General features: G+C 35.4%; 1 protein-coding gene across 4 annotated transcripts in view; it reads right to left on the reverse strand.

Moving 5' to 3' along the window:
- Positions 1-24,706, reverse strand: part of SCLT1 (sodium channel and clathrin linker 1) — a 190,491-nt gene that overhangs the window by 2,161 nt on the left and 163,624 nt on the right. For 3 of the 4 annotated variants that reach the window (XM_047718435.1, XM_047718433.1, XM_047718434.1), the window contains 2 exons: positions 5,914-5,992; positions 2,657-2,752 (listed from right to left, as the gene is read on the reverse strand). In XM_047718435.1, coding sequence (XP_047574391.1) covers positions 2,657-2,752; positions 5,914-5,992 — 175 coding nt within the window. Of the gene's footprint in view, positions 1-2,656; positions 2,753-5,913; positions 5,993-18,972; positions 19,047-24,706 lie in introns of those variants that run through there. The other variant, XR_007125225.1, reaches the window with a different exon arrangement.

Consider the following 24,706-nt stretch of genomic DNA (forward strand, 5'->3'; position numbering starts at 1 on the left):
TCCTTTCGTTAAGTATCAGGCCCTTAGCAGAGGAGTCTTTCTAATAGCAATTTTCAGTTTTTAGAGGAAGATGGGAAAATTAGAAAGAATTCAGAGAAAGCAAAGATAAGGATTTAAAAAAAACTGAATGTATGTCTAATAAAGAAAATTCATAACTTGGACTCATTTAGGATAGAAAAAAATTAACTCCAGGGAATGATTCCTTTTTGTGGATGTGAAGAATGCTGAATGATTACTTTTCATCTTTACATGTAAGCAGGATGGAAGAAGAAAAGCTTAAGGAAAAACCAGTGAAGTGGTTACTGACACAACTTTAAAAAAAAAAAAAGCTCACAAAAAGAATGGTGAAATCTTTGTCATCAGAGAGTTTAAGTAACAGGAGAAAAACATCAGTGTTGGGCTGTTTGGGTTTACTTCTGTCAGGAGGGAGACTAAACGAGATGCCAAGTGGGTTATCCAATTAAGGTTCTATAACTGTTTCCTTTAACTACAGTAATCAAGGTGGTTGATTTTAAGTAGGAATTTTCTTTACCATAGTCCTTAAAAAAGGTGCACTTGAAGCTCCAAAGATTGTGATGTAGAGATTTAACTTCTTATATAACTAAGTATTTACTAACAACTTAATGATTATGCTAAGTGCTTATATGTGTTAATTCCTTTGATTTTTCAGTAAGTCTATAAGGGAGGTGTTATTCTATATCAAACATGAAGACACTGAGGCTTAGAAAAATTGAAATTGCTCCAAATCACATGGCTACTTAATGGCCCCAGGCTATGTGCCTGACACCAAAATATACACTTTTAAGATACTTCCCAGTATACCTTGGCTCATGTTAATTTATAATCTAAGTGAATGAATGCTCTCTTGAATGATGAACTACTTAATTAATTAATTCATAATTTAATAAGATAAGTTTATTTGATAAAGCTATAATTACTTTCAAGAGGGAGGGGAACAGAAGGGCAAATCACTGGATTTTCTTTAAGTGCCATGCATTGTTCATATCAGAGGTAGACTTCAAAAAACTCTATAAATATCACACACATAAACTGAATTCAGTGTTTAGAGCTGTTGTACTATGTATGAAGTACTGTTATAGCTATGCGTATTAATTTTGATTGAAACAGTACATTTATAACCAAACGTATTTAATAATGTAGTAAAATGGTTTCTTTGCCTGCCTATCTGAATCTATCCATCTGTCTATCTAAACTGTTTCCAGACTATCTTTATAATTGCCAGATGATCTCACACTGTTCCTAATAGGAGGGAGGGACTATTGCTCCCACTTTAGCATAAATGGCCCATTGACTTTATATGATATGTGTATATTATGAGTAATTACCCCCCTAGTATTTTATTAATGTTCTGCATTTTCTACTCTATTTTCCATTGGAAAACTTTTATACAGTATTTTAGATTTATATGGTTATATACAAATGTGCATTAAATGAACTTAACCTATAAGTCATTTTTCCCATTTAAAAACTACAATAGGGGCGCCTGGGTGGCTCAGTGGGTTAAGCCTCTGCCTTCGGCTCAGGTCATGATCTCAGGGTCCTGGGATCGAGCCCCGCATCAGGCTCTCTGCTCAGCAGTGAGCCTGCTTCCTCCTCTCTCTGCCTGCCTCTCTGCCTACTTGTGATCTCTCTCTCTCTCTCTCTCTCTCTGTCAAATAAATAAAAAATCTTAAAAAAAAAAACAAAACTACAATAAAAAAGTACAATTTCATATATTATATCTAAAGCAATGTTTTCTACTTCCAAATCTGTCATTGATCATGCCTAGACAGAACAATATTCTAGAGCAGTGCTGTCCAAAAGAACTTTTTGTGATCATAGAGTTCTATTTATGCTGTCCAATATGAGAACCACAGTTATATATGGCTACTGAGCACCTGAATGCCAGCCAGTATGGGGCGCCTGGGTGGCTCATTTGGTTAGGCATTTGACTCTTGATTTTGGCCAGGTCATGATCTCAGGGTTGTGGGATCAAACCCCTCATTGGGTTCTGCATAGCATGGAATCTGCTTGAGATTCTCTCCTTCTCCCTCTGCCCCTCCCCCGACTTGCATGTGCACTCTCCCTCTCTCTCAAATAAATAGATCTTAATCTTAAAAAGAAGGAAAGAAAGAAAGAAATCCAGCCAGGGTAATGAGGATTTCAAATTTTAATTTACTTAATTTTAATAATTAAATTTGAAGTGCTGCTTATGGCTAGTGGCTATCATATTGGACAGCACAGTTCTAGATTTAGGTGTCAATTTAGGAGATTCATGCTGATTTCGTTTTTTTTTTTTTAAAGATTTTATTTATTTGTTTGACAGAGATCACAAGTAGGCAGAGAGGCAGGCAGAGAGAGAGAGGGAAGCAGGTTGCCCGCTGATCAGAGATCCCGATGTGGGGCTCCATCCCAGGACCCTGGGATCATGACCTGAGCCGAAGGAAGAGGCTTTAACCCACTGAGCCACCCAGGTGCCCCTTGATTTCTGTTTTTAAAGTTTACTTTTTCAACCTCAGATATTAGAGAGACTAATTTTAAATAGTTTAATCAAGTAAAAATAAAACTTTGAGTTCTCTGGGAACTTTTGAGGAACTTTTCTTATCTTTGATCTACTCAGACTATTTACTCTAGGGATAATAAGGAAGCTCCTTACCTGCTGGGAAGCTGAAGCCGCTCTCTGTTCTGCCTGACTTAGACGCCTTTGAAGTCTGTTGGCTTTTTCTTGATGCTCTAGAATTAGTTTTTCATTCTGTTATGGGGAAATATAAAACAAACAAGTTAGAAATCCATAAGTGACACAGAAAGCTTTTGTGGAATAATCAATGAAAAACCTGAATATCACTTTACTCCTTATAAAATGCAAGGATAATATATCTCCAAATTTACATTTTTTCAAATTATGAACTTCAAATTTCAAAATTGGTTTCACACTTTAACTACATTGCTCCCCCCCTACCCCAACCTATGTTACCAAAGAAAGTGAATTAAATCTAAAATCAAAGTGAATCAGAAATTAAGACCAAGGGGCACCTAGGTGGCTCAGTGGGTTAAGCCTCTGCTTTTGGCTCAGGTCATGCTCTCAGGGTTCTGGGATCAAGTCCCACATCGGGCTCTCTGCTCAGCAGTGAGCCTGCTTCCCCCGCTCTGGCTACTTGTAATCTCTCTCTGTCAAATAAATGAGCAAAGTAAAAAAAAAAAAAAAAAAAAAAAAAAAAAAAAAAAAGACCAAGATTTTCAATATTTGATATTAATCTTGAGATGCTACCTCACTGCTTCAGAATCATTGGGAATATGAAAACACAGACTGCTGGGCCTCAAAACCAGAGCTTCAGCAGGATGGGATGAATTTTGAGAATCGGCACTCCTACCGAGTTCTAACTTAGGTGGTGTTGATGTTTGCTAGTGATTCAGAACCACTATGTGAGAGCAAACTTCTAGAGAAATTGTGATGTTGCCACTATTAAAGTGCAAAGAACAGAAAATATTCATTCTAGAAGTCTTGATTTTTAAAGAAATATATTTGTTTTAAATGATTTGTATGTTAAAAGTATTACTCCAAGAAGGAAGAATTCTGTTTTCACATGCTCCCCAATACATGGGGAGGGCATGTAGAGGGCATGAAGGCCATTAGTAGAGTTATTAGGCATTGGTATGGATTGAAATATGTCCCTAAAAAAGGAGGTTGAAGTCTTAACCCCCAGTACTTATGATGAATGCATTCCTTATTTGGAAATAGGGTCTTTGCTGATAATTAAGATAAGATGAGGTTTTAGGTTGGATCCTAATCCATTACGCCTAGTACCTTCATAAAAAGGGGAAATTTGGACATAGAGACTGACATGGACAAAGGGAAGGCCACATGAAGATACAGGAAAAACACCATCTACAAACCAAGGGATGCATGAGGCCACCAGAAGCAAGGAGAGAGGCATGGAACAGATTCTCCCTCAGAGGGAACCAATCTTGTTGACTTCTTGATTCGGACTTCTGGCCTCCAGAATTGTCAGACAATAAATTTCTGTTGTTTAAATCACCAAATTTGTAACACTTTGTTAGAGTAGCCTCAGGAAACTATACAGATATCATGAATATAAATCTGTCACAATATGCTGTCATGCAGACAGGTTCAAAGAAACTATCAATTATAAAATATATTCGTCCTCTTCATATTACTAGCCTGAAAAAAGTTTTTGTACAACTAGAATGTGGTTTTCTGGCACTTGTCTGAATTGAGAGGATAACACCAGTTTAATTAGAAATAGTAAGAAAAGGGCGCCTGCGTGGCTCAGTTGGTTGAGCGACTGCCTTTTGCTCAGGTCATGATCCCGGGCTTCCAGGATCGAGTCCCACATCGGGCTCCCAGCTCCTTGGGGAGTCTGCTTCTCCCTCTGACCTTCTCCTCTCTCATGCTCTCTCTTGCTCATTCTCTCCCAAATTAAAAAAAAAAAAAAGAAATAGTAAGAAAAACACACTTTCTATGAAGAACTAGATAGTACCCAGGTTCTAACATATAAGTGATAACAGTGAATGTCAGGTGTAGTAATATAAAATACTGAAATAACAACATACTTTTAAAATGAGATTAATATTTTTCTTATTATACCCAAAAGCAAAATTAAATTTTATGAAGAGAGTTATATTGGCTGTTTCAATTTACCAAGATATTTAAATAAGTAGTCTTAAATTTAAAAGGCATATCATTAACACTAGAGAAAACATAGGGGGGAAATCCCATCATTTATAATAATCATTTTCATAGGTACCATCAGACTACATATAATATGCATTTTTCTGTGCTACTACCATAATGGTTAAGGAACATTTCAGGTTAGGTAAATTATAATATTTGCAACTGTTCTTTTTCAACTGATCATTTTGGTTGCTTTTGATCTTCCAATATTATTAACATTATTGTATTGAGTATCTGCCTTTAAATTTTTTCATATTTTCAATTATTTCCTTAAGTACAGATTCCTGGAAGTTTTGAAAACTACAATGAGTATTTTAATAGTTACTGTTTGCATTCTAAATAGCTCATATCAAGTTATAATGCTTTGAAAATTAAGAATAATGATTTCATTATGGCTTCTATAGATGGCCACAAAAATATAGCAGACTGTATAGCCTATTAATGAAATTCCAACAAATACATATGAAGTTAGAATATCAAATGAAGAACTAGAGATCTAGAAAGCTCTAATCATAATCTAGAAATTGTTAACTTTTTTTTAAAGATTCAAGGAGAAAAATGATGAGCTCTTGCTGCATTTAGTTCTAAGCATTAATCTGAAGGAGTATTTTTTTTTTTTTTTAGATTTTTTTTTTTTAAATTTGACAGATAGAGATCACAGGTAGGCAGCGAGGCAGGCAGAGAGAGAGAGGAGGAAGCGGGCTCCCTGCCGAGCAGAGAGCCCGATGCGGGGCTCGATCCCAGGACCCTGGAATCATGACCTGAGCTGAAGGCGGAGGCTTTAACCCACTGAGCCACCCAGGCGCCCCTGAAGGAGTATTTTAATATATTCCAGTAGACAAAAGTAATTTCTACGTATCTTATGTGTTGAACTAAAACAAAATACGAGGGATGGGCTAAAAAATATAATCTTAGACATCCTTAGAAATGAAGGAGATCTTAACACATTTTCTGCAATACAGCATGTTATAATGGTGAGACTGAAATAAGAGCTCTACCTTTTGTCTTTTATATATGATAAATGACTGACTTTCAAAGCTTTTATTCACATTATAAAATGTGGACTTTTAGGGTTATGGATGATTTCTCTACAAAGAGTACTCACCTCTGTATGGTCATCTCCAAGTTGAGAATTAATTTGGAGTTGGCTCAGGTAAAATTCTATAACATGTGTATTGAGCTGCAGCAGAAAGTACTTCCCGGGAGAGTCATTATCTTACCTCAACTACCTTTTCATTTGCCATTTCCAGCTGAGAAAGCAGCTCTTGGGTATGAAGTTTCTGTCGACTCAGCTCACTCCTATTAATCAAGAGACAGTCCCCCACCCCAAGCCATTAATATCATTGTTCAAAAATCTAACAAAATAGAATCATTTTTAATGAGATATATGTTTATGTTTTAAACAAAAATACCTTATGTGCAAAATAGTCTCTTCTTAATAATCCATATTTTAAAGAGCTCATTTATTTTTTTATGACATGCACATGTATTCTGGAGATTAGCTGTACAACAATGTGAATACACTGGACACAACTGAGCTATATACTTAAAAATGATTAAGATGGTAAATCTCATGTGTATTTTATCACAACTATAAAAATGTTAAATTTTATGTAAATTTTACCAAAATTTTTTTTTTTTGCAAAAAAAGCAAAAAACCCACACACACATATGTTCTAAAACCACTCAAGTGTTTTCAATATTATCTTGAGGAATTATTTGGCTTAAAATGAACATTTATTCATATTAAACATATAAAGTATTTGTTACTATAAAATCCCATAAGCTACTGTGATTCTTAGCTATAGTATGCATTTTTAAGATTCATATACCGTGCTTCTTAGAGGAACTCAATTTTTGGAAATTTAAGGTAATATTAATCACTCCAACATCATTTAAGTTGTAGTATATTCAGAACTGGCATTTAAGTTTTGGTTGTATATGTGCTATATTTTATACATTCATATCCTTTATGCTTTAATAGATGGATTTATCTTATGCATAGAGCTAGCTATCTTCTTCCTCTTCTTCTTCTTTTTTTTTTTCTAACATATAAGCATTATCTTGCTTTTGACCAAAGATAATTTCAAGATTCTCAGGTTAGAAGCAGAAACAGTATAGTTTTCTTTTCTTTTCTTTTTTTCTTAAGATTTTATTCATTTATTTGTCAGAGAGAGAGCAAGAGAGAGCACAAGCTGGGGAGTGGCAGGCAGAGGGAGCAGCGGGCAGAGGGAGAAGCAGGCTCTCTGCTCAGCAAGGAGCCCAGTGTACGACTTGATCCCAGGACCCAAGGATCATGACCTGAACCAAAGGTAGACAATTAACCAACTGAGCCACCCAGGCATCCCAGAAACAATGTATCTTAAAAATAATTTTTAAAAAGATCAAATTTCTGAGTCTCAAAATACCCAGTTAATTTAGGATTGGTTCTTATCCTTTGACCTTCTGCTTCTTAAATAAATCAGAAGATTAACACTTCTAAAGTAACTTCAGCTTTGAATTTTTTCCAAATGAGCTACACAGCCTAAAAACTTGGTAGCCCCTTAAGTGACCTATATGTATATGAATAATTGTTAAAATCAGCAATTTGTTATAAATATATAGGAGAGAATAAAAAAATGTCACCAACAAATCAATTCCACAAATATTTACTGAACATTATGTGCCAAGACAAGGTATATGGTGGTAAACACATAATTGTTGCCATAATAGAACTAAGAGGGAAATGGCTTCATCCATACAAGATACGGTCTACAAGGACACTAGGTAACTACCATTGATTCCATGATAGACAAACCCATATGTTTTATCTTTGCTTTCTCTTAGTGTAATAATAATGTAGAATAAATTACTGTGCTTACTTTCAAGTACTTTGCATAGCTTATAATTACTTCTACAATATAACAGAACAAAAGGAAGAAAGGAAAAATGATTGAAGTGGCCAGTCTTCTAGGCCAAATATAATTAAAGGTAAAGTTATGCACATTAGTGCTAATGAGAAATAACCTTTGAGTACTACTGAGATTAAGATGTTACAATGATCCCATTTATAAAGTCAGCCAACATTCAGTTTATATAAGACCTTTCCAGAAAACACCTACTGCATAATTTGATACCTAAACCATTCACTTACACATTTTACATGATAGTAATAATTTCTGACAAGTACTATTAGTTAGTAATAATTTTTCACAAAATTTAAGACCACAAAGATTCAAATGATTATTTGAATTATTTTTAATCTGTATAAATATGTTGTTGTGTATCAAGCTCTGTAACCCCCACTGGATGGTAAGCAAGTTTGTTACTCATCTTTGTATCCTTAGGATCTGGTACTCAATAGAGCTTGGCAAGTAATAGCGAAGATGATGATGGTGAGAATAACAGCAAACACTTTCATAGTGCTTACTATGTGACAGGCACTTCTGGGTGTTTTATTTACATTATCTAGTTTTCAGGATAACCCTTTGAGATCCCCAGTTTTACATATGAGAAAATTGGAAAATAGAGAAATTTAAAAATAAAGTTAGGTGACGTAGCTAGCTAATGTGCATAATTTTATATATAGTTCATGTGCATGTCATATAAAATCCTAGTCATGCCTACAAAATGTAATTTTGAAATACATTTGTAAAATGTAATTGATTTACTGCCTTCCCTGTAAGCAAAATTTTATAAAATTTGGCAACAAAGTAATATATACTATATCTGTTAAGAAAACATTAAATGTTTAGTAAACAAATTATTAATGAAACTAATAATTTCATTAATTGAAAATTGATAAGTCATCAAATTCATCAATTTGAGATGCAAGTAGGTCGAGAGTGAGAACCTACGGCAAGGGTTTCTCATCTGTCATCCACAGATAAGCTTTAGGTATGCTCTCAAGCACTCTAAATTACCTGCAAGATTTTGTGTGTACTGTCCTTTCTGGGAAGATAGTCCACAGATTTCCTGAGATTTTTAAGAGGTCTGAGGCTTAAGTAAGGATAAGGATTTTGTCTGGACTTTCCATCTAGAATATACAAAGTTTTTTTTAGATCTTCATGTTTTAAAGTATGAGCAAACTGATTGGAGTGTTTTAATGTTGGATGTCTTTCTTACACAAACCACATCCATAATGTATCATCTATAATTATTTCCACTTTTGGCTTCATTAATGTGGTTCAAGCGTTTAAGGGCACTTGGCAAGCAATCCAAATACAGAGTTTTCTAGATTTTTACAGTATTCCCTCTGTTCTTTCAGGGTTGTTTGTCCAAATGTACTGCAATAGCAAATTCTCCAAAGTATCCAATTTAGTTTTGAAAGACATCATAATTTTCTCTTTCTGTACTCATATATCACTGGTATATTTACTTACGTATTTCCAAAACAAATACAACTGGCATAACCTAGTTTGGGAGCAAACAGTGACACTTGTAAAGCAAGTGACAGATGACAACATTAGAGTGCAGTCGACTAAGGCAAGGGCATTTAGAACACTTTGGACAATTTGTGAGCATTCTTTGCACAGCGATTTACTTCACTGGTTAATGTTGTTTTATGATTATTAAGCGGACACCAGCCAAAGGAGTTTTCTACTGTACCTTGACTTTACTATTGTACCTTATTATCACTTCAAGTTTGCAAAGCAGTTATTATTCTCACCTTCTAAGTAAAGGAGGTAAAACTCAGAGAAGTTATTCAATGTTCCTAACGTTAAGACTAAACTAAGACTCAGAGAAGTTATTCAATGTTCCTAAGGTAATGCAATGATTGAATGAAAAAATGGGGTTCATACCAAGTCTTTAATCAAAATCTTCTCTCAATTAAAGTACACTGCCTTGGGGCACCTGGGTGGCTCAGTGGGTTAAAGCCTCTGCCTTCAGCTCAGGTCATGATCCCAGGGTCCTGGGATTGAGCCCCGGATCAGGCTCTCTGCTCGGCGGGGAGCCTGCTTCCCCCTCTCTCTCTGCTTCCCTCTCTGCCTACTTGTGATCTCTGTCAAATAAATAAAATCTTAAAAAAAAATAAAGTACACTGCCTCATAATTACAAGGAGATATTAGTAAAGTGTATCTGTGGCATCATATAATATTAGACCCTAAAGGCAAAAATAAAGATTCTCTCTAAAAAAACCCCAATAATCCTAAGTATATGGCAAAATGGTCAGTTATTGTGAAGACTGTGATCTCAATTTTGTATATGAGTTCAAAAGACCTGAATACTAAAAAAAGAAATTCATCCTAAGGTTTCAAATCTCATTCAGTTAACTAAAAATACCACAGGTTAAAGCAGACATGCCAGCTTTAGATATATTAGAGCACTCTTTGTCATAGTCCCAGGTTCTTTCCTTCCCTATCTGCACATTCTCCCTAAGTGATCTCATCTATTCGATGACTAAAGAAACACTAATGAGCACCTCAAATGTAGCCTGTCCAAAATGCAAACTACTTCTTATCTAGACCACCCCAGGTTTCCTCCTTCCCAGTACAAGGCCTCACCATCTGCCCAGATGTTCAAGTCTAAGCCAAGGCTTCGCTTTGACTCCTCCCTTGACTCATTCCCTGTATTTGACATCAAATAAATTTGTCTTACTTCCCTAATAGATTTCATAGCTGCCTACATCTCCCCACTTCAGTTCTAAGCTCTAAGCCACTATCATCTGTTGCCTGAAATATTGTAATAATCTAATATCTGGTCTCCCTGACTCCATTTTTGCCCCTTCCCTAAGTCCATTTTCCACACAATAGCTAAACTGATCTTTTAAGGATCTAAGGATGTTTAAAATTCTTCAATAATTTTCCACTACTGTACACTGGTCTTTCTCTTAATTTAGTCTTATTTAAGTATTTTACTTACAGTAAGTAAAAATATTTTACTTAAAATGCCCTATAAGATTCTCATGATCTGATCTATGCCTAGTTCCTCAACCTTATACCGTCTCTCTCTACACTCACTATACTTTTTTTTTTTTTTTAAGATTTTATTTATTCATTTGACAGACAGAGATCACAAGTAGGCAAAGAGGCAGGCAGAGAGAGAGTGAGGAGGAAGCAGGCTCCGTGCCAAGCAGAGAGCCTGATGCGGGGCTCGATCCCAGGACCCTGAGATCATGACCTGAGCTGAAGGTAGAGGCTTAACCCACTGAGCCACCCAGGCGCCCCAACACTCACTATACATGGGTTTAGTGAGCTAATTATATGGGTTTATTTCTTTGTAATACTGGAGCTTCGTACTTGCTATTCTTTCATTGGCCTGAAATATTTCCCTGGCTTTCTTGTATTATAGCTGATTTATTTCTATCATTCAGGCCATGCTGAAGGGAAGAGTTTCCACTCGAAATGTGCTTCAATTCTTAGCATCACTGGCATGTATAATAACTAAAAAGTACGGTTATAAGGATAAGAACAAAGTTTTCCCTACAATGCATGAGTTTCTTTGAAAACACCATGTATACTTAAAATAAAAAAAGAGAAGTTATGGTTCTTCAAGGAATGGAAGCTTGAAATTTGGGCCAACATCTTAGACATTATTGTCAATTACTGTAATTGCTCAGATAATTCTGTTATTATTGAGGCACAATTTAAGATAAGAATAAGCTATGTATATTTTGGTTGATATAGCATAGGGGAAATTTCCTCAATGCTTGAAATCCTTTAGTGATGACTAAAGATTAAATCACATAAGGCTCTATTCTATATTATACTAGAGAATTAAAAACAAAAGGTGTACTATTCGTTTCAAGGAAATGATGGATCTGCCAGCTGTAGAAAGTGCTTTCTTTGAAACTCTCTTATGACAAATTAACATAGCATGTGCCAGATGTTTTTTCTGTTGAATTATACTGTAATATGCTTCAGTTACTTTTAGTAATTATGCATTTTGTAATCTGCCAGTACCTGCAGCTGCCTCTCATTCTATTAAAAAAAAAAAAGCAGTTATGGCAGCCAAACATTACAGATATATAGCCAAGAATAATGTTTTAGAGACTGAAGAAAATTCCATAGGCTCAAATGCTGTGTGTTCATATTAAATATATATGTTTATATAAGTATTTATATATCAATAAAATTGTACTGAATGTACAATATGTATATGAATGGACAATATGTAATATTTTCATCAGAAAAATATTTTCTTTAGAAAATACTACATGCTGTAAATTAATTAATTAGTTAAATACAATTTTATTGGTAAACTATATGCCAGGCAAGATGTTAGCTCATGGTCTTATAGAAGAAAATAGATACAAAACAAAAAAACAAACAAACAACAACAAAACTTGAAAAAAAAAGAATAGATGTAAATAGGAAGTTCAGTAAGTGTCATAAAGAATGAGCAGAATGGTATGGGTGTGAAATAAAAGGAAAGACTTAATCTGTCAGGGGAATTAAAAATATTTTATAAAAAAATGATACTTGAGTTGGGTCTGGAAGGAAGAAAATTTTTTTCAGATGGGAGTCAGGAAAGGACATCCCTACAAAGAAATAGCATGTACAGACTACTTTTCCTTCATATTTCACATCCAATCCATCAGCACTTTCTATTACCTCTAAAAAAAAATTCCTAACAAATTCACCTTTCTTTTTCTTCTTAGTCTAAGCCACCATTAACTCTTAATAAGAACCTTGCAGAAGCCTTCTAAGTTTTCCCCCAGTTTTATTATTCACTCTCATTTCCACATAATAGCCAGAGTGATCTTAAAAAAAAAAAACAGATCAGGTAACTTTTTTCAAAACTAACCACTGCCCTTCATTCACATTTAAAATCCTTTAATATGGCTAATAAAAACCTACAAGATCAGGTTCCTGTCTACAGGAGAGACAATGTTCACCAAACATTCTGTTTGTTCCATATACATTTCCTAGACTCTTACGCAGTTAGACTGGGTCCATATGACTAGTTTGGCCAATGAAGGTAAAAGGAAATGATGTGTATCACTTCAGAGTTGAGTTAGTTAAGAGCCAGTGTTCTTCCACCCCTCTCTTTCCCTGTTTCAGTGATTTCAGGAAACCACATGTTCAAGACAGTGGAACGTCTACCAGCAGAGCCTTTCTGCAAAACTGTCTGATATGTATAGTAAGAGCAAGAAACCCTTTGTTGTGTTAAGTCTATGAGATGTTAGGGTTTGTTTGCTGTGGTGGCTGACAATACTTAATATATTTCCCAAATCTGTCACTATTGCCTTTATTTTGCATACTATTTCTTTCACTTCAAACATACCAAGTTTATTCCTGCCTTGGGGTCTTTGCACTAACTGTTCTCTTTGCTCACTACTTGATCTCTGTTCTTTCTCCTGATGTTTAAATGACAGGATCCTCTTTGTCATCAGATTATCTTAAGATTTATTTTCTCATAGTATCCTCCTTGTCTACCATTCTCAGGTACCCACCCATTAATCATCACATTGACTGATTTCAATTTCTTACATACTACTTATTATCTGATTTTAAGCATGCACACACACACACTTATACACACGCAGTAATTCCACTTCCCATCAATAATCTACTAACTTTAAACAAAAGAAAACAAAACAAATTAGGGGGACCTTGGACTTTGCGGTATCATCCGTAGTTAAAGAATAGGCCATTCAATAAATATGTGATGAGTGAGTGGAGTGCAGACTAGGAGCTGTAAAAGGGCTGGCTGAACACGTTGGGTTTATTGAAGTGGGTGTTCGGTGTGGCTGGAACACAAGCACCATGAACGATTGAGATAGACAGGCAGATTTCTGGTAGGAACATGGAGAAAACACTATAAAAGACCTATAGGCAATAGTAAAGCAGAAGGCTTTAAGTAGGCAGTGCCAGAATCATAATTGCTTTTCAGGAAAATAATTCTGATAGCAGTATGAAAGATGGAATAGAGCAGAATAAAACGGCTGGCAGAGAAACCAGAGGGAAAGAGGCTGCTTTAACAGTCATGATTAAAGACGCGAAGGCTCTGACAGGTGGCAAGGACAAATATATTACCACGTTTACATATATGCAAGTATTTCTTCGGACAGATTCCTGTACCTGGAATTTCAAAAGCATCTGTACAGTTTAAGTCTGTTAGATACTGCCACATTACCTTATAAAAAGGCACTCCCACCAATAATGTACACCTTTCCTGTTTCTTCATATATTTGCAGACATTGCATACTAATTCTTTAACTTTTTTGTCAATTTGCTGGGTAAAATTATTGTTTAAATTTACATTTCTTCAGCAAATAGTGTGACTGAACCTGATTTGCTAAGTTTATTTATTTATTTATTTATTTTTTAAATGTTTGTTTTTTTTTTAATTTATTTGACAGAGAGAGATCACAAGTAGACGGAGAGGCAGGCACAGAGAGAGAGAGGAGAAAGCAGGCTCCCTGCTGAGCAGAGAGCCCGATGTGGGACTCGATCCCAGGACCCTGAGATCATGACCTGAGCCGAAGGCAGCAGCTTAACCCACTGAGCCACCCAGGCGCCCTGATTTGCTAAGTTTAAAGGAGCTTTGTATTTCTGCTTTTATGAGCTGCCAGTTCACATACTTTGTCCATCTTTTTATTGGTTGTTAATCTTTTTCTTTTTTTAAAAAATCTTTTTCTTAATTATGAAATTCTTCATCAATTCTGCATATTAGTTCTTTATTTTTGTCATTTGTCTTTTATCTCTGTTTAGTACCTTTCTTCACATAAAAGTTTAATTTTTATGGTTAAATCAATTAATCAATAGTTTCCTTTTTTGTATTCTGGGTTTTGTGTTTTATTTAGAAAGACCTTTCCATTCCAAGATATAAAAATAATCCTATTTCTTCTAATACATATTTATTTAGCTTGGTAATCCACCTATAATTTACCATATTCTAAATGATTTAAAAATTTTCCAACATCATTTTTTCACTATTGATTTGAAATGGCATATTATCGTGAACAAAATTTCTGTTCAAACTATCTATCCCTGTGTAAATACTACCACACAGCTTTACATATTTTAATATCTGGTAGGATAACTCTCATCTCACTTTTTTCCTATAGAAGTTTTTGATTTAGGGCGCCTGGGTAGCTCAGTCAGTTAAGTGTCTGCCTTTGGCTCAGGTCACAATCCCAGGGTCTTGGGATGGAGCCCCGCATTGAGCTCCCTGCTCAGTGGGGAGTCTGCTTCTCCCTCTCCTTCTACGTGCAGATGCCCCTGGTTGTGCTCTCTCTGTGTCTAATAAATAAATAAATAAATAAAATCTTAAAAAAAGTTTTTGATTTAATCTATAAAAATAACAGGGTCTCATTCTAGTAAGATTACTACAGATATAGGACTTACAAATGTTATACATTAATAATAACAAAGTTATTTCCTCTTGGAAGCTCAAAATTCTATATTACATATATTTCAAGATAAAAGAGAAACTAAGAGGGAATAATTATAGGTGAATTAATAAAATTTTACAAATTAAAGCAAACTTCAAACTGAAAGAAGATACCACAGAGGAGCTTAGATTTTTTTTTTTTTAAGATTTTTTAAGATTTTATTTATTAATTTGACAGACAGAGATCACAAGTAGGCAGAGAGGCAGGCAGAGAGAGAGGAAGGGAAGCAGGATCCCTGCTAAGCAGAGAGCCCGATGCAGGGCTCGATTCCAGGACCCTGGGATCATGACCTGAGCCTAAGGCAGAAGTCTTAATCCACTGAGCCACCCAGGCACCCCAGAGCTCAGATTTTTAAAAAGCTTTTATACTAGCTTTTTGAGACTAAGATGAAAAATTTTCTTCTATGGGAAAATTATTTAATTATTTTGTGTTACATTTAATTATGGCTATATTTACTTATGGTACAATCTTAAGAAATCATAGGTACCTGGTAATTGTTTAATTGTCAGTCATCAGATGTAACAAAGGTTTCCAAAGGCAGCACAAGTAGTCCAGAGAGGACTCTAGCAACCTAAAGGTTTTGTGGCTACGCTGGTATTTGGTTTTGTCTCTAATGTTTTTCTAACTGTAGTAAGTAGGTGGACACATAATAAGCAAGAAAAATAGCCAACCTGTAAGAATTTAATGGTTATAAAGTAGAGAGGACAGAGGCAAACAGCCAAGTATTTTCAAGGTTTGTTGAGTACAGACTAGCACTAAGTTTTTAAGGGGCACATTTTTAGGGAGAAAGTTTTGATGCTTAATATGGCACAATAATGGCACACTGGGAAGCAGGATGCCAGGACCTAACCTTCAGAGCTCTTTTTTTTTTTTTTTTAAAGATTTTATTTATTTGACAGAGAGAGAAAGAGAGAGGCAGTGGGAGAGGGAACACAAGCAGGGGGAGTGGAAGAGGGAGGAGCAGGTTTCCTGCTGAGCAGGGAGCCTGATGGGGGCAGGGTGGGGGGGGAGGGGGCCTCGATCCTAGGACCCTGGGATCATGGCCTAAGCTGAAGGCAGATACTTAACAACTGAGTCACCCAGGCACCCCCAGAGCTCATTTTTGATAGCTAGTAATAAACACTTCTTGTGGGGCGCCTGGGTGGCTCAGTGGATTGGGCCGCTGCCTTTGGCTCGGGTCATGATCTCGGGGTTCTGGGATCAAGCCCCACATCGGGCTCCCTGCTCAGCAGGGAGCCTGCTTCCCCCTGACTCTCTGCCTACTTGTGATCTCTCTCTCTCTGTCAAATAAATAAATAAAATCTTAAAAAAAATAATAAACACTTCTTGTTCGAATGGCAGAATACAGAAATTCATGGTATATACAGAGAAACTCTTACAGGGAAAGTCAGATGCATGAAATGAGCCATTTGCTTTTTAAGCTCTGCTCTGTAGTTTATTTTGTAATTTATTATTAGTGAAAGACCTGATAGGTTGAAGACTTGGATTATACCATTGAATCATTATGAAAACAAAACCACTTCTAAGTGTAGCAAATGAATCCATCCCCAAAGATACAGAAATACCATCTAGGAGTTAGCCTTGTGCACTACTGGTACAACATACCATATATCAAATTGCTAAAGCCCAATATGGATGCTACTGTAAATATGTCCAGTATAGATCCTCACATTCATAACATTTTTTCATTGGAATAAGCCTTAATTTTCTACTTCAAAAATTATAAATTTATTGTGGTGTCCATGCAGTTCGCTATTTTGACCAATAGGTGAGATATATCAGTAAAAATATTTTAGTAGTTACACTTCTATTGCAGAAAGATTTTTGACTTGATTTCATATATATTCCTCAGTGTTATTTATATCTCCAAAGATGAGAGATACAATTTAAATATATAAACTTGCCTAAAATCTAGTGCTTTTTAAACTAGTAATGTTTTCATAAATTAAAAATGGAATAAGCACATGAACTTCTCATATAAGTCTCATGCATTATATCACAGTTTACTTTGAATACAATAATCTCTTAGCATTTATAAAGGCTATTCTCTAAGCCCAGAGTTCACTGTTTGCTTCCTAAACATTTTACATGCAAGGCATGGAGCTAACATCTTATATTTGTTATCATGTGAATAAAGTCTTACTATAACATATGGGGTTTACAGGTAAGTGGAAAGGATTGGGGCTGCGTGGGATTCAAATTCAGGTTTGACTGACTTTTGAGTTAGTGCTCTTATGTCTAATGCTGTACTGCCTCCTTATGTGCTAAAAACATACTGTTTCTCACCATTATTAAACATATAACCCTTTTGTGAAAGGAAATAATCTTAATGCAAAATCTTGTGAAAATATTCCTATGTTGAAAGTTAACATTTTAGTTTTGATATGTCTGAGCATACTAGTACAATTTAAGTGACACAGAGACATGGAGAAAGTTTTTCTTAGTATATTCTAATGTAATTCTATTTCCAACTGTGGTTTAAACAATCAACACAGGAATATCAAGCAAAGGTTAACTATAACCTATGAAAGCTAGGTTTCCTATGCAAAATCTTAAATATATGGAATGAAACCTTGTTAGAATATAAGGCTTTCTCATATTCTTATAATTTTATAAAAAATTATCATATAACAAAAAATTGTTAATTTAAGCATAATTACTCCTTTTAAAAATGTCTAAAGAAATATGACTAATCTAAAAATTCAAAGCACGTAAAAATTGTAACCTATTTTTGATAATCGATTTACTTTTGAACAATCTTTTTCAATCTACTCAATGGACCCAAAATGCCACAGAACATGGGGCTTTTAAAATTTACTAAAGAACAGTGCTCTGTCACAAAAGCAGTAGAGATGATGGCTAGAAGAGTCTGGATATTTTTGGTCTACTTTGGTTTTTTTTGCTCCTTTCTCTAATAAGAGCATTCAAAGGATTCTTTCCATATGTGTTTATTGTGAATTTATTAAAAACGGTTATACTGAATTAGAATGGCAGAAGGAAATGTAGTGATAATAACTAAATCCATTTGAACTTGAAAGGATAAGATCATGATAAAAATTGAAAAGGATGTTGAAAATCTCTCGAGGACAGTCAAGAAGTAGCAATTCAGAGACAGAAAATTAAAGAGCAAAATCTGAGTATATTTCTAATTTGAATAAAAATATAGATTTTCTAGAACTTTACAGTTTATGAGACACTTTGATATTTATACTTTTTCATAAATAACCTTAGCAACCTAATGCAGCTTTTATTCTTGTAAGTGATAAAATTGAAGCTAGGAAAAACTGATTTATACATAATCACACATTTGTGGGGCAGATCTTGGATTTGAATTTAGTATGTTAGCTTTTTATATACCCCAACTGATACTTAAACTAACATCTTAAAAGTCAGTCACTTATGTTTAGGAGAAAATTTTTTGGTCTCTAAAAATGTATTTCAGTAGCTCATTGTTTAAAGCGACTGATAAATATATGAGTCTAAGCTTATATTTTTCAATGTCTAAAAGGCTGTTGAATTAAGAGCCATGCATAAAAGATGGAGATCACTCTGGGAAACCATACATAGTCATCCAAGATTCTATGAAAACTGGAAATAAATGAACATAATGCCTTCAGTTATGTGCTGAATGGATGATTTGAAAAGTTCATATTCTGAAACATTACTGAAGAAGCTTTGAGAACAGTTTAAGTTCTTAGCAATGACACACAAACTGAGTTTGATATAAATTCAAATTCACAGAAAAGGTAAAAGGAAGAGTTAATTCACTAAAAATAGAGACTGAATTGCTAAAAACATGGTAGCAGAGTAAGCTTCCATTGGTATAGATCTTTATAGTTTGACTCCCCAGGTAGAACGTAGTATTTCTGATAGTAGGGCAATAGTTACTCACTTTTTTTTTTTTAATGATGCTAAAAGCTATTTTTAAAAATATTGCATAATGTAAGAAAAATAGTCTTACCCATTTTCGGTGTCAAGTGATGGTATTACTCTCTTGATTTTGAAGGAAATTCTATTCCCTTTCTTTCCTTTTATCTAAGAGGTAAGAAAAAATCACTAAATTACTGGAAATTTGGTAGCTTTAACTTATTTAGGGTTTGGAAGGTTGTTTACCAAAACCTAGTTTTTAAGGCTGGACAGAGAAGAGGGTAAGTAAGGTTTGAAACTGAAAAAAATCCTACTTATATTGACTGGATTCAAGGTACAACTGACATCAAGATACAAACTTTCTTGACTGGGCTAGGCAGGGCTCTGTTAACCTAATGTGATCTGTGGAGCAAATCTGACCATGGTGCACTAGCACGGCGAGGGGGCGGGCAGTTGAAACAAAAATTTATACCCCAAGATTTCATTTAGGTAGGAATGTCCCTTAGAAGATTGGTTGGTTAGTTTTATATTTCTTATTCCATGAATTATTTCTATTTATTTCTCTCTTGAGGGTAGTTGACTACTTCATGTTGCTGTATTAAAGCACTCTATTTTTTTATGGAAATTATTTTCAAAAAAAGATTGTTTTATTTGAGAATTCAACAGGAGGCAGTATGGCAAAATGGAGATGAAATCTATGGGACAAATGAAGAATTTGGCCTTATATTGGAGCAGGGCCAGTTTATTTTACTACAGCAGGGTATACGGGAAAAGATGCACAGGGAAATATAAATGCACCTTTGTACATTGATGGTGGGAATGCAAGCTGGTGCAGCCACTCTGGAAAACAGTATGGAGGTTCCTCAAAAGGTTGAAAACAGAGCTACCCTACAACCCAGCAATTGCACTACTGGGTATTTACCCTAAAGATACAAACATAGTGATCCGAAGGGGCACGTGCACCCGAATGTTTATAGCAGCAATGTCCACAATAGCCAAACTATGGAAAGAGCCTAGATGTCCATCAACTGATGAATGGATAAAGAAGATGCAGCATATATACACAATGGAATATTATACAGCCATCAAAAAACCATAAAATCTTGCCATTTGCAATGATACGTGGATGGAACTAGAGGCCATTATGTTAAGCAAAATAAGTCAGAGAAAGACAATTATCGTATGATCTCACTGATTTGAGGAATCTGAGAGGCAGGGCAGTGGGTTGTGGGGGAAGGGAGGGAAAAAGGAAACAAGATGGAGCCACGGAGGGAGACAAACTGTAAAAGACTTTTAATCCCAGGAAACAAACTGAGGGTTGCCGGAGGGGAGGAGGGTGGAAGGGAGGGGCGGCTGGGTGATGGACACTGGCGAGGGTATGTGCTATGGTGAGTGCTGTGAATTGTGTAAGACTGATCAATCACAGACCTGTATCCCTGAAACAAATAATACATTATATGTTAATAAAAAAATATAAATGGAGTAGTCTTCTTCTGATAGCTTCTCTTTTTTTGGTGAAAGAGGAATTGAAGTTACCAAATGGAAGTGATAGTGGGAGGAGATGTAAAAGATCTGAGGAAGGACAAGAGGGTTATGAAATAGATGCCAAGGAGAGTAGAATCTACAGACTGACTGCCTGGTGAGTATAAAGATCCTTTTTGGGATCATGAATTTAGAGTGAGACCACAAGCACAGCTGTGTGTTTTTGTCCAACCACTTCAAGCTGAATGGGTGAAGGTACAGGGAGGACAACAAACTGGCTGTAACCAGAGTTTATTCAACAAAAGGAAGAAGAGAAAGCATCAGGAGAGTTCAGGAGAATTATCCCCGCTGACTCTTTGGAAAACTATACTCCCTTCTAAAAATATAACTACTATCTATTCCCTTTTTCTGCTTTATCTTTTTCTTTAGCACTCATTATCTACCATATTTTATATTTCTCTTGTTTACTGTCTCTATTACAATGAAAACTCCACGAGGGCAAGGATTTTTTGTCTGTCAAGTTCACTGCTATTGTCTTTTAAAAGGTATGATTCCTCGCTGGATAATGGCAAAGCAGCTTCACACTCCCCAAAGCAGTTTCACTACCTAACAATGCCCTATGGTTTAACAAGGAGAAATGACTCGCTGGTTTATTAGCTAGCAGCTATTTTGAAAGGACTGGATGCTTTGGATATAATTTTGATCTTTTAAATTGGTAATATTAATTCCTTATTATAATAAAAGGACCTTAATCAAGATGATGGTGGTTTCTCTAAAAATTTCTTTAAAAAAATATTTTTTAGATTTTATTTATTTGACACAGAGAGAGAGAGAGAGAGAGAGAGTGCATGCACGTGCACAAACAAGGGGAGCGGCAGGCAAAGGGAGCAGCAGCAGGGAGCCCGATGTGGGGCTTGATCCCAGAACCCTAGGATCATGATTGAGTTGAACGGAGGCAGATGCTTAATGGACTGAGTCACCAGGCACTCTTCTCTAAAACTTCCTTAAGTAGAAGAGAGTAATAAAAAGTAGACAGTGATAAGAAATGCTATTGGGATACATGTAAGGGCCAGATGAGAAAATCCCTGTGGCTACCTTCTTCTTAACTGGGGGTGGGAAGGGATGGGAGAGTAAAACGAATTAACGACATGGATAAGAGACATCTCTGGCATACAGTGTGGAAAATGGATTAGAGGGAAGACAAATTTAGGGTTCCAGAAGTCAATCAGAAAGCTGTTGCAGGAATCCAGGTAAGAGTTGAGGGTTGGCCTAAACTAAGGTACGGGTAGTGAGGATAAAGGCAAATGTCTTTGGAAAACATTAAGGAGGCAGGATTGGACAGACTCAGTAACTGACTGTGAGGGTACAGGAAAGGACAAGGAGAGAAGCCAGTGCAATCTCCACTTGTCATTCTATGGACCATATCCACATTGTTTTCAAGATTCTGACTATTGGAAACCACAGGACTACTTTAACACCTGAATTTTAGATAAAAACACCACCAGAAGTCTATGAAAAACAATTTCCAGTGTTCAAAAGAATTAAGTCATGGTGACGGGATGATGGGTAGCATACTGAGGTTTTATTGTTTTGTTTTGTTTTTTGACACCAGTCTCATTCTAGGAAACATTTGAATCATGGAACTACCTACTCTGCTTCCTCATGAAGTTGGCCTTGCATCCCAGAATTCAGGCTGAAGGGATTCTTCTTTGGTCCTGTACTACTGGTGAGAAAAACTCCTCTAAAAAGTTACATTTCGGGGCACCTGGGTGGCTCAGTGGGTTAAAGCCTCTGCCTTCGGCTCAGGTCATGATCCCAGGGTCCTGGGATCGAGCCCCACATCGGGCTCTCTGCTCTGTGGGGAGCCTGCTTCCTCCTCTCTCTCTCTGCCTGCCTCTCTGCCTACTTGTGATCTCTGTCTGTCGAATAAATAAATAAAACCTTAAAAAAATAAAAAAATAAAAAGTTACATTTCAATAATGCAACTGAGTCACCTATGGACATTTTACAGAATATATCAAGTGCCCAATACTATGTATGGCCTTTTTGTTTACATAAATTGTTATGCTCATATACACATATTCATTCAACAAATATTATGTGACAATAACTACTGATGTATTGGTGCCTATGAATATACATGCAGAGTTCACATAGATTTGTAATATATGATCAATGTGTACCTGAGATTTCAGAACAGGAGTTCAAACATGAGTTTAAACATGGATAAATAGGGCGCCTGGGTGGCTCAGTGGGTTGAGCCGCTGCCTTCGGCTCGGGTCATGATCTCAGGGTCCTGGGATCGAGTCCCGCATCGGGCTCTCTGCTCAGCAGGGAGCCTGCTTCCCTCTCTCTCTCTGCCTGCCTCTCTGTCTACTTGTGATCTCTGTCTGTCAAATAAATAAATAAAATCTTTAAAAAAAAAACATGGATAAATAATCCTAGACACATTGTTTTGTGTAAAGTTTATCCTCTGAAAGTATGATCTTGATTATGAGCAATACTAGTTTTAAAAAACTTTTTCACTCAATCCTGGTACCTATGTCTTGGACTACGCATTCCTTTAACATCAATAGTTTTCATAATAATTATTAGAATGGGTAGCATTTTCAAATGTTTATGAGATGAAAAAAAGTTTCACTATAAGGCAGTGGTATAATTATGGGAATTTATGTTTCTCAGTTTCTTGGATAATGGGGACACATTACACTTTATGATGTTTCACAAAGTTCAAATGCATTTCAAAAACTAAAATTATTCATAAAGGATCAAAATTGGAAGGAGAATTTGTCCGAGAAAAGAAACAATAATTGAAAAAAATCAACTAGCTTTCATTCATCCATTCAACAAATTATGTTCTGAGTATCTACTAGGGTTGGACACTCTTTTATGGTCTAGGGATATAGTGGGGAACAAAAGAGACAAGTTACTTTATAAAGCTGATATTATTGTGAGGCAGAAAAGATAAAAAGTATAAAGAAATAAATATAAAATGCAATTACTATTAATGATGAATGCTATAAGGAGAAACAAAAGTGGGTAATGGGATGTTGTAATTAAGAGTAGGATCTTGTCTTACTCATCTTTGTGTTTCTACAGGATCTAGCAGAATGCTTACAAAAGAGTGGCCACTCAGATGTTTTTTACACAAATTAAAGTGAATTTTTAGGTATCTGCTTTTGTTTCTGGAAGTACCTGTATAAATTTGCAAACTGAAGTATCAGACACTTTAAATTGCAATTCTGAACTTAGTTCTGAACTTAATGAAGTCAAAGGATCGCCAAGATACAAATAATCTTGCTGAACACTTTTGAAGCTGTACAAAACCCCAAATCAGAGCAGATTTGGATATTTTCAGGTAAGTTTACTAATATAATAAAATTTTATATTTAAATATTAATAATATAATAATTAGAATATAATTAAGTATATTAATTATATATTAATATATATAAAATTCTAATGTGCTTATATTCTTGCAGAGTTTATATCATTTTAATAATCTACATGTAATTTTTAATACAAAGATAATATTAAACCAAACTGACTTACTTATTATTTTTTTCCCCCAAGAACTATGGAAAAGTGTAAAGAGACCCACAAAGAAGGGGCATTGCTTTTTTCTTAAGCCTGATGCAAAATATTGCTGAGTGACAAAAGCTTTCTCAGAGTAGATTTACAGTTTCTAATCATCAAAGCATACTGACTGAAGAAAAACCCATTATGTTAGAAAATGGGATGTTAAATCTTTACAGGACATCCTCAGTATGGGAAGTCTCTCACTAAGGAAGAAGCACAGTTACGAATTGTGCTACATTTTTAAAGATGTTTTTAAGTTCTCAGCTAACATGACAGGCACTTTTTCATCTCTCATTTCAACATTGTGATATAAATAAATCAGAGTTAGGCACTTCTGTACTATTAAAATAATGTATCCTTATATCCTAGGCTTATGACTCCAAACTATTAGTTGCTTCAAGGTATAATATAGTTGTTTTTAAATGTTGCCTTTTTTTAACAAATTTATAAATCACTGTATTTTTCTATTTTTCCTAATTCCTTTGCCATTAGAGATTAAAATATTACGATGATTTTTTAAAAATTTAATATTTTTCAGTGTTCCAAAATTCATTGTTCATGCACCACACCCAGTGTTCCATGCAATATGTGTCCTCCTTAAAACCCACCACCATGCTCACCCATCCCCCCCACCTCCTTCCCTCCAAAACCCTCAGTTTGTTTCTCAGAGTCCATAGTCTCTCATGGTTTGTCTCCTTCTCTGATTTTCCCCAACTCACTTCTCCTCTCCATCTCCCAATGTCCTCTGTGTTATTCCTTATGCTCTA

This window comes from Lutra lutra, chromosome 2 (assembly GCF_902655055.1).
Source record: "Lutra lutra chromosome 2, mLutLut1.2, whole genome shotgun sequence".
NCBI lineage: Eukaryota > Metazoa > Chordata > Mammalia > Carnivora > Mustelidae > Lutra > Lutra lutra.